The 14,901-nt window shown below is 33.7% G+C and overlaps 1 protein-coding gene across 2 annotated transcripts in view; it reads right to left on the bottom strand.

The window, feature by feature from the left end:
* Nucleotides 1-12,315: 12,315 nt before the first annotated feature.
* LOC140434211 (monocarboxylate transporter 1-like) overlaps nt 12,316-14,901 on the bottom strand; it is a 42,523-nt gene continuing 39,937 nt past the window's right edge. For both annotated transcript variants that reach the window (XM_072522301.1, XM_072522302.1), the window contains exon 9: nt 12,316-12,611. In XM_072522301.1, coding sequence (XP_072378402.1) covers nt 12,466-12,611 — 146 coding nt within the window. In that variant the 3' untranslated portion in view covers nt 12,316-12,465. The remainder of the gene's footprint in view (nt 12,612-14,901) is intronic.

Here is a 14,901-nt window from a genome sequence, read left to right on the forward strand (position 1 = left end):
AATAGTAATAAATTGCATTAAGATGCCACAAGAAAACAGCTTCAGAACAATATAAATATTTTGGCAAACAAAAACTGCAGGTTGTGCTTTCTATAGTTATTACTTAGATTGCAGAAATATGATACGATATGTTTAAAAAGAATAATATGGTGGTAAAAAAAATTAATAATATTTTATAACTCTTACAAATAGGAATACATTCTTAGTTGCATACGAAAAGGTATTATTTAGAATTCAAAGTAAACTTGTAGCAAAGTAAATATCACAAACTCTTATAGCTATAATTTGCAAATGCGTAAATTGTTCATATCAGCAAAACTGCCATAGATCACATACTAAAACTTCGTGGCTCATTTACTTCTGATTTTTGTATATCCGATCCGAAGTACTCGCATAAAATTGTTGGCATCGGGACAGTTAGTTCAGTTCTTACTTGTGGTGCTCGTTATTTCTTCGCTGATTCCACAGACGTTTTCCAAGCAATTAAATTTAATACTACTTTGGTACAAGTCACATACACGTTCATTTTGTATTTTGTGCACTGTGTTTTAAACTTAATGTAACCTTTTGGGGTATGTCTCGTGAAATAAAAAGAAGCAAATTGTACAGTGTTATAAATATACAGTGCTAGTCAAAAGTCCGTTCCCCCCTCGTATCTTTTGAACGGTTATACTTATAATAGTGGAATTTGGAGAAAGGTAATAAACAGGCGTAGGCTTCTTAACTACTTATAACGAATGACGTAATAGTGACAGATGAGGCTACAGCGCCACTGTGACAGATAATTTTAAATAGGACCTTATGCCAAAGGTATTGAAAATACCTATTTAACAATACTAACTTTATCTGAGTTTAAGCTCATTTTGATGATTAAATTAAATAAATACTAAAATTGTAGTTTCGCATTTAATTCCAAACCAATCGCCTCTGGTTCCTTGTCAAAAAATTGACGTTTTTCAATTATCTAATTGTTTTACGTCAACGACGCCAACTTTTTTGACAATTAACCAGAGGCGAACGTTAGAATATTTATTAATTAAATGCGAAACTACAATTATTTTAATATACCTCTTAAATCATACTAATTTTGTTTGGATTTAAGATGATTTTGACGAATAAATTAAATAAATACTAAAATTCTAGTTTGGCATTTAATTAATGAAAATTCTAACGTCCGCCTTTGGTTATTTGTCAAAAAAATTAATTGTCAATTCTCTAGTTGTTTTTAGTTTGTAAAAGCGTTTATAGCTCATTATTTGGTTTTTGTTTCTGCTTAGTTTAGTCAATTCAAGTTTAGTCAAGTTTTTAGTTAGTTGTTCTTAGTTACTATTTATTTTAATTATTGTTTAACGAAACGTTTAAATTTTCACAAAAACAGAATGGTACAAACTGCAGCCGATAAAGTAGCAGCTGTGTTAATAATTGGTAAATGTGGAAATAATTTCCATGCATCCGAACGTGTTTTTAATGAGAGGTACCTCGATCGCCCTATATTGAGATCTAATTTGAGGAAGCTTCTTCGGAAGTTTAAACAAACAGGTAGTGTTAAACATGTCAAACGATCTGGTCGACCAACAATTAGTAATGACAAAAAAATTGACATTAATTTAGAAATGGTAGTGAACCCTACTTCTTCTACAGCCCAAGTTGCATCTATATATGGAATCAGTCAAACGACAAGTACATCGAGTGTTGGCTGAAAACAAAATTCATCCATACATATTATAAAAATTGTGCACCAACGTTCAGATGATGACCCCGACCGAAAACTAGAATTCTGTGAAAATATCATCATCATCATCACGTAGAGCTACAACCCTGGGTGGGTTTTGGCTGACTGTGCAATTTTTTTCCAATTTGTTCGGTCTTTCGTCAACCTAGGGTCAAATGAAATGTTCATTTTCCGGAGATCTGCTTGGATTTTATATCTCCATTGCATTCTGGGACGTCCTAGTGGTCTTTTGCATGTGGGAATCTCCTCCCATACCAGGTTTACAAGCCTCTCGTTAAAAATATGTCCAATAAAATTAACCAACAGCCCGATTACATAAAACAATTTGTTTTAGTGACGAAAGTACTTTTTGAGTGATACAAATCCTCACGTCTTTCGTGAAACATATACTCAATTTCCAAAAAAAGATAAATGTTTTTGCGGGTATTTTGGGAAACCACATAGTTGGGCCTGTTTTTCTTAATACTAACTTAACCGATAAAGTGTATCTGGATATGTTACAAAATGCAATTGAATCGTTAATACTTGAAATTCTGTAGGATAATCCAGATGAATTCAGCAACTTGGAAATAACGTTTCAACAAGATGTTGCTCCTGTACTAAATTATGGTGCAGTAGGGCGTTACCTAGATGAGGAATATCGTGGTAGATGGATTGGACGACGAGGTACGATAGAATGGCCAGCTTGGTCACCGGACCGTACACCATTAGATTTTTTTCTGTGGAATCTTGCAATCTAAAGTTTACGCTACAGCACCTGACAATATTGACATTTTGAAATAACGAATTGTTGAAGAATGTAGGGCAATTTCCCCCGACACATTTGAACGAGTACGGCAAGAGTTTAGAAATAGGATGCATTACTGTCAGGAAGTAGATGGAGCACATTTTGAATACTTACTATAAGAACTGGTTGTTAAATATTTATTAATTAAATGAGAAGCTTCAATTTTAGTATTTATTTAATTTATTCATCAAAATGGACTTAAACTCAAACAAGCTAGCTAGAAGACAAAAAAGCCCCGGTAGACATTATTTACCTCGATTTTGCTAAAGCTTTTGATCGAGTTCCAAACAAAAGACTATTACATAAATTGGAACACCTTGGTATCCGTGGTCAATTACTGAGATGGATCGACGCTTATTTAACAGATAGAAAGTTTTGTGTTAGAGTTGGGGACTCTTTCTCAGTTGAGAGAACGGTTTTAAGTGGGGTACCGCAAGGATCAGTTTTGGGCCCACTTTTATTCATAGCATACTCAAGTAATCTACAAGTTCACATTAAATGCAGCAAAGCTTTCTATGCAGATGACACGAAGCTATTTTCCGATCCCTCCGTAAATTTCCAGTTACTACAAGACCTTGATTGCATATCGGAATGGTGCTCTACTTGGATGCTGCCTCTTAATGTAGACAAATGTGTAGTTATTTACATTAATAGGCGCTTGTTAAAAACAGTGAAATCACATAATGATCTAGGTGTTTTAAAAACAATTTAAGTTGGTCGGAACATATTTTGCATATTTCTAAAAAAGCTAACAGTAAATTATATCTACTACATAAAACGTTTGCGAAAGTGTCATTTATGAGCTCAGTTCATCTGTATAAACTGTACATTCGTCCAGTTCTGGAATATTTCGGAACTGTTTGGTGTCCGGTATTAGTGCGCGATCGTAATATTCTCGAGAACGTACAGCGGCAGTGCACTAGGATGTCTTTTGGTCGCTCAAGACCCACGTATACAGAAAGACTGAATATGGCCAATCTCACTACATTTGAACAACGTTGACTTCGAGGTGATTCAATTATTACGTTTCTGATAGTAAAATACAACTTTGGAAATGTGGGGGATATGTTTATACTAGACAATGACAATCGTCTTCGTGGCCACAAACTTAAGTTTAAAAAGGAAACTTGTTTAACAACAACTAGACAATTTTTTCTTTGTAATCGAGTGTTATCGATATGGAATAGCCTTCCGGGTGAGATTATATTGAACATTTAATTTGTACTAAACACTTGCTATTACCTATATTTTTGTATATTTATTCAGTTAGTTAGTGCTTAATATGTAACTATTGTAATGTAACCATTTAATTGCACACTATATAACATTGTATTCACATGGGCATATGGGTTTTATGACCCCTGCTCAAATTTATTGTAAAATAAAATAAAAATAAAATAAAGTGTCTGCTGTTCCTCAGAAAAAATATTTCACCCATGTCATTTGGCTTGAATTACATAGCGCTGATATGTTTTTTAGGGTACTGAGAAGTCTTTTGCGACACTATTAACACTTCTGCCATCATTTAAAACTTTAAAAACTGCCTGTTAAATGATATCGGGTGCCATCGCGCCCTTGAAACTTTTCCTCTTGTAGGTGCTCATGTACATCTGATGTAACAAAAAAAAGATGATTAAAATGCCAACTTAGTTACCAAATTCCGAAATTTGAATACATGATGGGGTTTGTCGACTAAGTCAACAGACCCCGGCACGGCTTAGCCGACAAGCCCCATGCGTCACCCTGTCATTCTAAGAGCCTTATGATAGACATGCATTAGCGTAAATACGAATAAATTACTTTAAATCACAGTCAATGTATGTTACTTCTGAAAAATATTCAGTGAAATAATTTGTGACGAATGATTTTATAGACAATAATTCGAAAATGTTAAGAGCCAACGTAATTACTTACCAAGGATGATTCTAGATCTCTCGTTCTTACCGACATAAAACACAAGCGACCCTAACAGCGATATTGTAAAATGAAGGCGCAAGAGTGGGTAGTTCAGATATCGAGTCTACAGGCAACATCTGTTGGACATTAGAGGAACTAGAGGCAATTAGTCAACTAGCCTCAGGGCAACCCCAGCAATATCCTATATCAAAGGTAAAACTTCAACACCTTTCAGAGTACTGGACTAATTCTAATAATATTTGGACTTATACTAGGAGGTCATTAGTATAAGGTCTTAAGATTAATTTGCAAAGTAGAAGTAAGAAGAGATCCAGAAAGAAGGTAACATTCGTGGCTGAGATTTAAAGTTTGGTGCAGGATTCAAAATCCAGGAAAAATTTTTACGCTGACCAGAGAGAGACAATTACAAATAGATGGCGGATGAACATCTACACGCTGGAAGAGTATGACACTTGAAGAAACATAATTAGACACCCAAACATATAAACTTTTTTTGTATTATTGAACTTATCTTCCATTACAAGTATTAAATTATTAAAAAAATCTATTATAAAAAAGGAGAAGATTTGTATTTATTGTAGATAGGTTAAATTGTCGACATTCAATTATACTAAAAAAGTATTTTGTATCGAGTGCTTTGTAAATTGCACATTTAACTTGTTAAATGGAATCAGTTTAAACCATTCAACTTTTATTTTATATTATTTGGTCTGCATTCTATTAGCTCTGGTGTGGTCACAGCAGTTTCTAAAGTTAGTAATTATAGAGACTCGATATAAACTCCTTTCTGGAGCAAGCTGACATGTACCAAACGAATTTGAGTTACCTAACTTTAAATTTTCAAGCAGCAGCTTTGAGTTATTTAATAAGGGTTTGTGGCTAAAGTCAGAAGCGTACCGAGAGTTTTGTTCCTGCATTTGACTTTCCTATTGTATCGATATCATTAACAGAACAAACAATCAATTAGACATGAATTGTAAAAACTTATATAGGTATAGGTATACAGGTATATAGGAATATAGGCCTATATATTATTATGATTCTAAAACAGATCGAAAATGAAATAAATTTTTATTTTAAAAATACCATGAGATGATAAATATACAAGACCCTGTATAGGTTAAAAATTTATAAATAGAATGTTTTATTTGTAATAAGTGTTTTCGGAGATATATAAAGAAGGTAGCCACGATATCATCATAGCCCTACAGCAGCTTATAAAAGAAATATGGATACAGAAGTCCCTTCCCAATGATTGGAATATTGGAATACTTTGCACCATAGACAAAAAGGGTGATATCTTTGAATGCTCTAACTATCGAGGAATTACGCTCCTAAATGCAGCGTATAAAATATTCTCCAATATACTATGCCATCGTATGGCACCATATGCAGAGCGAATAATAGGACAATACCAGGCTGGTTTCAGAGGTGGTAAATCAACAATTCATCAGATTTCAACCCTAAGACAAATTCTAGAGAAAACACTGGAATACGGTGTAGACACGCACCACATATTTATAGACTACAAGGCAGCCTACGACTCTGTAAATAGAAGAGAATTGTTTAGAGCAATGATAGACCTAGGAGTACCAAATCAGTTGGTAAGTTTAACCAAACTAACCCTTGAAAAAGTTGAATGCAAAGTACGAATCCAGGGGGAACTCTCTGAACCTTTTAAAACAAATAACGGGCTACGTCAGGGAGACCCACTCTCCTGTATACTATTCAATCTAGCTCTAGAAAAAGTAATACGTACGTCACAAATCACAACTACCGGTTCAATATATAACAAATCTGTGCAAATCTTAGCATATGCTGATGATATCAATATTGTTGGGAGAACGGAAAACGCAGCACGAGAGGCGTACGTAGCATTAAAGGAAGCGGCTACAAAAATGGGTTTAATAATAAACACCAACAAAACAAAATACATGAAAATAGGTACGCAACCACAAACACTACGGCCACTTGTTATATAAAATGACGTCATCAAAGCAGTTAACGAATTTGTATACCTGGGAACGCTCGTCAATACTGAAAATGACACTACCGCAGAGATAAACCGCAGAATTTGCACGGCTAATAGATGCTATTTTGGGCTTAATCTCCTTTTTAAATCTACAGTTATATCAAGAAATACAAAAGTAAAACTCTACAAAACAATAATACGCCCAGTCTTAACATATGGTTCAGAAACCTGGACTTTAACAAAAAGCAATGAAAACATGTTAGGATGTTTCGAAAGAAAAATACTAAGGCGCATCTATGGAGCGGTAAATGAAAATGGTGTCTGGAGAAGACGATACAACTTTGAACTCTATAGGATATACCAGGAACCAGATATCGTAAAACACATAAAGATAGGACGTCTGAGGTGGGTAGGCCATGTAATGCAGATGGAGCAAACCGACCCAGCTAGAAAAACGCTCCTTGATAGACCTATTGGTCAAAGAAGAAGAGGAAGACCCAGAACAAGATTCCTAGATAACATAGACCAAGATATGAGAAATATGGAAATACGTGCTTGGCGGAGGAAGGCGATGGATAGGGACGACTGGAGAAAAATTCTTGGGGAGGCTAGGACCCACACAGGGTTGTAAAGCCAAAATGATGAAATGATGTTTTCGGAGAACAGTGGTTTTAAAACAGTGAATATTTTCTAAGAACATTTGTATAAAAAAAAACAATTCGGGATTATTTAGAAAGTAAGAAAGTATTGTTTCAAATTTTACAAATTACTATACATGATTTTGTAGCAGATAAGAATTCAAAATTAATGTTAGATATATAATGGGTTGTACCTACATTAATTTCTTCGAAGGTAATGATATGAATATATGTTATATTTAACAAAGAGGCATTTGCCTGTGGCAAAACAAAAGAAAGCTTAGTTTATATCATATCCTGTTAATTGGGGAAAAACCAATTACAGTAAACACGCTTGATTTCTTGAAATTTAAAATTAGGAAAATTTTAAGTTTGGTAGTGGAATGAATTTGTATGAATGAATGTTGTTTGGCTAGAAAGTACTAGGGGAGGAGAATAGGACAGTCGACTTGAAAGTTAAACCAGGAGATTTGAATCATTTCTTGAGTCCACTTATATTTATGAATGTTTCTATGTTGGAAATATCCATTCATGATTCTGAGTCTATTCTGTTCGCATATATCTATTAACCTTTCTCCGTTATTGTTCGTATTATCTTTTCCATATCTACCTACTACTTTATCGTTGTTGTTTTTTCCGACTCTGCTGTTGAAGTCTCCCAAGATTATTATTCCTCTTGTGTTTTCCACCTTTGTGATTTTTTTATTCAGTTGTTCGAAAAAGTTGTCTTTCACATTTACAATAGCATCGTCATTGATTGCATATATTCCCAGAATGGTCAGTCTGTATCCTTTTATACATATATTCATTTTTATCATTCTTTCGTTGATGCCTTCCCATGATGTGATGTATTTTCTCAAGCGACAGTGTATCATAATGGAGACTCTTTGTTGAGCTCTATGTTCTTTTGTGACTCCGGTGTAATCGTATTTACCTAGGTTTTCTGATCCTTGACCTTTCCGTTTGGTTTCCGTAATAATAGCTATGTCTGTCTTTATTTTGTTTAGTTCTAAGATTTCTGAAGCTTTCTTTGAGATCCCTTGGACGTTCCATGTCGCAAAAATCATTTTCCTGTTCCGTAGCATTTTTCGTCATCGTATATCAGTCCGGTTCCGAGGCTGGATTTTGGAGTTTTTAACCTTTACCATTTTTGACGAGTATCGAGTGGTTAACCCGATGCCCTAACCCCCAACTTGGAGGACCAGGGCTTGATTTTGGAGCTTCCTTCTCCTAGACGGTTTGCTTTCACTGCAGCTCAAGAGTATCGTCTGCCCTACCTGTTGGTCCGCGGGTGGTATTTTATTTCCCACCTACCCGCTAGCTGATGCTGGTAAGGGCTTTCCCTTTTATAATAATTTATTAATAATAATAAATTTAATAATTTTGGTTCTGAGAAAAACCATGGTTTTGACGACCGACGTTTCGGCAAGGTCTCACTTGCCATTGTCAAGTTGAACTTTGAATGAAAAGATCTCAAGTTTGGAGTACAGTGTGGATGAGAGCAATGGATTATTTTGTAATATAAAATAGTAAAGGTTGCCTTTTCATCGATTATCTTTTCAGGTTACGGTAACAATTTATGTATGATTTTAAGAAAAAAATTCTTTTAAGAATTAACTTTCCAGGGTCAAATATTGTATCCAAATTTCTTAAGTTGTTCCGCCTTTGGTGGCTTTTGCCATTACTGTGATCCATCTGCATAAGTAATTATGTTTGCTAGGGTGAATTGTTATAACTTAATAGCCGAGTTTAACGTTCATTATTTATTAAGGTCTTACGAAGTCCTTTCGTAGCCCGAATTAAAATAGGGATGGATAATGGGCTAAGTATTCTGAAGGTTCATAATATCAAATTTATAATAGTTATTTATATGTCAAAACCGGAAAGTGGTATTTTACAGACCTACTTCATGATAACAGTTGTCGGGTGTGGTGTGTTTGGATAATTAAAGCCTAAATTTCCTTTCTATACAATTTTGGTGCATTTGACTAGAAAATCCTTTAATACGATTTGCTTTTGTGGGCCCCAAAGCAAAAATATATTCACATATTTTTTAATTATCATTGTACTATTTTTACATACGGATTACATAAAATATTTTTCAAAAGAACATAAAAAATATAAAATTATTGGATTATACGAAATATAGGAAAACTTATTAAAAATAATGAACAAAGCCAATATACAAAATCCTCGTCAAAATTTAAAAAAAATGGTACAATAGATATGAATGAAGTGAAAAAGCAAAAAAATTGTATTAATATTAATTCCTATGCAGAATCGGCTTCCCCAATTATATTATCTTAAAGACTAAGTCCCATAAAGCAACTTACGACTTTGTAAATAGAAGAGAAATGTTCAAAGCAATGAAAAAGCTAGGAATTCCAAATCAGTTGATAAATTTAACAAAACTAACTCTTGAAAAAGTTGATTGTAGAGTAAGAATTAAGGGGAACTGTCTGAACCTTGTAAAATAAACAACGAGCTACGCCAAGGAGTATACTTTTCTTACGCCTCTCCTGTATACTTTTCAATCTGGCCCTGGAAAAATTTATACGGAAGTCACAAATCACAACCATTGGTTAAATATATAATAAGTTAGTGCAAATCCTTGCCAATGCTGATGATATCAATATTGTTGGGAGAACGAAGTATATGAAAATGAGCACGCAACCACAAATCCTACGACCACTTGTTATACAAAACGACATCATCGAAGCAGTGAACAAATTTGTATACCTGGCGGCGCTTCTTAACACTGAAAATAATACTACCGCAGAAATAAACCACAGAATTTGCTTTGCCAACAGATGCTATTTTAGGCTCAATCTCCTACTTAAATCCACAATTATATCGAGAAATACAAAAATAACAATCTAACGACAATAATATCGTCCCGATGCTAACAAATGATTCAAGGACCTGGACTCTAACAAAAAGTAATGAAAACATGTTATGATGTTTCGAAATAAAAGTACTAAGGCGAATCTTTGGAGCGATTCAAAATCCAAAATTCATAATCAGTAGATCCTAAAATGTCATTTGTCGCTGCCATAGAAATATCCATGTAAGGATCTTATGCCGTTAACTTATACAGTGTGTAAAAGTCAAATGGAATAAATTCATTATTTAGGTTACTGTACATATTTATAAAAAATCTCGAAACACATCAAATTTAAATTATAACTAGACATTCTTTAACGTAAAAATGCAACCCCTACCTTCAACCCCCTTAGAATGACAGATACAACCCCCAATTTTTAAAATAGGAAGTATAGGCTTGTGATATATCGTTTGAAAGGTCTTTTCATTCTCCATTTAAAAATGTTGTCGCTTTCAAGTTTATTAAGATTAATTAAGATAAAATAAATTAAAATCCTGTGGTTACCGAAATTCGCTAAAATATACTTAAAACTTATTTCCCGTTTAGGTCTTGATAATGAGAAAGTGAACAAAAACCATAGCAATGTGGTTTTTAGATGGTAACCATTAAAAAACTTTAAAGAATTTCCGTGGCAACGTTATTTTAACACGCATTAGTAAATTGTTTTATTTAAGTTGTCAGTATTTTAATTTAAGTAAAAAGTTCGTTCAATTCAATTCTGAAAAATGGTTAGATTAACGGAAATGCATAAAATAACAGTTTCACAAATGATTGGTTATGGAGATAACACCCAAACACAACAGGAAGTAACTCGCCTATTTCATGAGAAATTTCCTAATTTACCGCCTATATCCCAAGGAACAATAAGTAAAATAGAAAAGCAGTTTCGCGAGTTTGGTCATGTAAGGCAGATAAAAAAAGCAGCTGCCAATGCACTGAGTGATGAAAATTAGATGTGTTGCTTGAGTTTCAGGAAAATCCACATACATCGAGTAGACAGGCATCCACTACATTCAATGCTAGCCATACATCGATAGTAAACATATTAAAAGAAAATAAATTGCATCCCTATAAGATGATACCTACTCAGGAGTTCATGGAAGACGATTTTGATAGGAGAACTTTTTATTGTTTAGCAAATGATGGACATGTTGGATAACAATATTATTCAATTAGAAGACGTTATGTTTTCTGATGAGTGTACTTTTTCACTTAACGGTCATGCTAATCGGCAAAATTGCCGCTACTGGGCCACGGAAAATCCTCACTGGATGAGAGAAGAACACACTCAATTCCCCTTTAAAAGGTTAATGTTTGGGCAGGGATTGTAGGAAACAATATCATTGGTCCCTTTTTCATTGAGGGCAACTTGAATGGCAACAATTATTTGGCACTACTTCAAAATGATGTCATTCCAACGTTGGCAAATTTATATCCTGATCCAGGAAACCCTCAAGTTCCAGCGAATACGATATGGTTTCAGCAGGATGAAGCACCACTACATTACCAACTTAATGTTCGGCAGTACATCGATACAATATTTCCCAATCGGTGGATAGGAAGGCGAGGATCGATTGAATGGCTAGCGCGATCACCGGATCTTAGATTATTAGATTTCTTTTTATGGGGATATGTGAAGAGCCATGTGAACAAAACTAAACCTTCTGATTTAAATGACTTAAAAGAACGAATAACGCTTGCGATTAGGTAGATCAGGCCTGTTATGTTAAATAATGTTAGAAGACAGTTTTATTTGAGATTAGGATGTTGCCAAGACGTTCGCGGTGAACATTTTGAACATCTACTTCATTAACATTCATAGTTCTTTTTCGTGTTCTACATTTTAATACGTTTTGCATTACATTTTAGTTTTTGATTGTATTGTAGCGAATTTCGGTAACCACATGATTTTAATTTATTTTATCTTAATAAACTTGAAAGCAACAAAATTTTTGAATGGAGAATGAAAAGACCTTTCAAACGATATATCACAAGCCTATACTTCCTATTTTAAAAATTGGGGGTTGTACCTGTCATTCTAAGGGGGTTGAAGGTAGGGGTTGCATTTTCACATTAAAGAATGTCAAGTTATAATTTAAATTTGACGTGTTTCGGGATTTTTTATAAATATGTACAGTAACCTAAATAATGAATTTATTCCATTTGGCTTTTACACACTGTATAATCGAAGCCGTTGGTCAGTTAGTAAGGAAAGATCTGTTACACTGGAAATCGCAATCCCTATCTGTATCAGTTATTTATTTGAATCTCCGTCTGCTACCATGTGGGGGTTTAAATTCGGATTTTTCCTTCATCGAAATTAACACCTTTCGGCCTATCTTAATATCTTTAGAGTTTAGGAATATTTATATGAAATACATCGAATAACAAATAAAACTTTAATAAAAAAAAACAATAATATAATCATTGTAAAAATATAACAATATGTTAAAACCACTAATACCTAGTAGACAATTTTAAAGTAATAAATATTTCATGGTCGTATAATATTGGTCATCAAACGTACGCCTTGCTTCAACTCTTTCTCTGGGTTGCTTTGTTCTTCTGGCTCAATTTGATATACACAAATTCAACAGTCCACATCAACGCACTTAATAACATTGCTCCGGTAAGAACCTGTACTGCTATATTGTCATTGTTGGTCAAACCTTTGAGAAGATCTGCAAAAAAAACAAGTGTATATAATAATATATTTAATAATACAGTTTGTATAGTAATGATGCCAAAAAATTATAAAAGAAAATATAAATCCCACAATTCGTACTGACATGCAAGTGTGTTCGTTGTAATCTGTATATCCACGAGAAATGTGTAGGATTAATAAAAGATGACAAGGACATCTTTGTATGTCATCGATAGGTGTAAATGTGCGATATATTGAAGTTTTCTTCAATAACTTTGACAGTTTGTAATTAATTAACCCTTTAACGCTCACTGGTATACCTGTAGTACCAAGCGTTGCCAGATGGATCAGTGAACCTAAATGCTGCTGATATTTAAATTAGACTGGGGGCGGTTTTTGTGTCTACCGGTGTATTTCATCAGTTGGCTTAGAAGTTTCATAGTGGGCGGTAAAACTTGCCACGTGCTCCTGAGTGGTATTAGTGGTGTACCAGTGAACATTTAGACAACCGTTTTTTACACTTTTTTGTGTTTGTTGTTTATTTCTAGCTGTTATTTCTAAATGAACTGAAGTTTTTTCCTAAACACAGATAAGGTCATTTAAAATATGTTTAAACTGTACATTTCTTGAAAGCATATTTCAAAAAATTTTAAAATTTAAAAAAAAAACGAGGTATCCAAATAAAATTTTCTTTGGGGAAAAAAATTATACAAAATATAATTTTTCTTTTCAAAAAATTTAAAAACAGTTTGCGATTTCCAAGTACACAGCGTTAATCTCTATATTCCTTAGATTTGTTTTGTGCCTTTGAAACTTAAATTTTTTGTTGCGCCAGGATAATTTTTGCATTTTTCAAAAAAACAGTTGAAATTTTTATGTAAGATTTTAAAGAAATATGTACCTACTTGATCGTTTATTTTGTCAAATTGCTAATCAAATTGAAGTATTTATACTTTCTGTTACCTTTTTCTATAAAATGACAAAGTTCAATACAAATTAGTTTTCAGTGTCGTCCTGCGGCGGTTAAAAGAGGTTTCACAAAAATAAATATAGGTAAAATAATATAAATATTCTTTTTATATTTGCATTTATTTTCCGGGATTGTCAAAAATGATGGAAGAAAAGTTTTTCAACGTGTTTTTGGAAAAAGCCTTTAACGCCAGCGGAACTGTTAGAAGATTAACTTGAATTTATCAGAGGATAATATAGAAGATGACTTGGATTCCGATGATTCAGTGGATGATCCTAATTTCATGCCTCCTTCACAGCTTCCACTGGTTTCCCCTGAAAGTGAAGAAGAGGATGAAGATGTAGAAAATACTACTGAACCATTTTCTTCTCGGACTAAGGCTGTTGTCCCCCCAAGAGGTTCAATGAATTTAATTTTACTGTCGATGTAGGAATACAGATTAAGGTTGAGTCCGAGGAGCCAATTACATTTTTTGTAAAACTTTTTTAACACCTGAGTTTATGAACTTTTTGGTTCAACAATCAAATCTCTATGCCGAAGAAAATGGGAAACAATTCGATTTAACAGTGGAGGAGCTTAAGGGATTTATTGGTGTTTTAATTATAATGGGAATTAATACATTACCAACCCTGCGCAAATATTGGTCACGTAATCCTAATTTTTATAATAACAGAATAGCAATAATATTTCCTCTCAAAAGATTTTTAAAAATACTTAGGCTTTTGGACCTAATTGACAATCACAACGGTTGCTTTTAAAGGGCATACCACTCTAAAACAATATATACCCATGAAGCCTATAAAGAGAGGAATAAAGATTTGGGCTTTGGTTTGTTCAGAAACTGGCTATTTATTTGCATTTATAATATACCAAGGTAAAGAAGAGGCGACGACAAATGATACTTTAGGAGAACGTGTTGTTTTAAATTTAGTTAAAGATTTCTTTGGTCAGGGATATTGTATTTATTTCGACAATTTCTATACCACTATACCCCTTATGGAAAAATTAAAAGAGAGATCTCTTTTTGGTTGTGGAACAATCAGACAATCTAGAAAATATGTACCAAAAGAGAAATTGAAAGAAAGAAGACAAAAAGCTGTCGATGGGGCAAATAGACTTTGCAGTGTCTGATAAGATATCTATCGCCAAATGGAAAGATAGAGGGATAAAAGCAGTTACTTTGTATAGTAATATGCACAATGCTGCTGAAACTGGCCACGTTCTTCGCACGAATAAATAAGGAAAGAGAGAGAAGTTGTTGAGTGTCCATCTTCTATGGTTGATTACAAAAAATATATGGGCGCTGTTGACCGGTTTGATTAAAGAATGGCAGCATATTCCATTTGTTGGAAAAGTA

The sequence above is a fragment of the Diabrotica undecimpunctata genome, chromosome 2 (assembly GCF_040954645.1).
Source record: "Diabrotica undecimpunctata isolate CICGRU chromosome 2, icDiaUnde3, whole genome shotgun sequence".
Classification (NCBI taxonomy): Eukaryota; Metazoa; Arthropoda; class Insecta; order Coleoptera; family Chrysomelidae; genus Diabrotica; species Diabrotica undecimpunctata.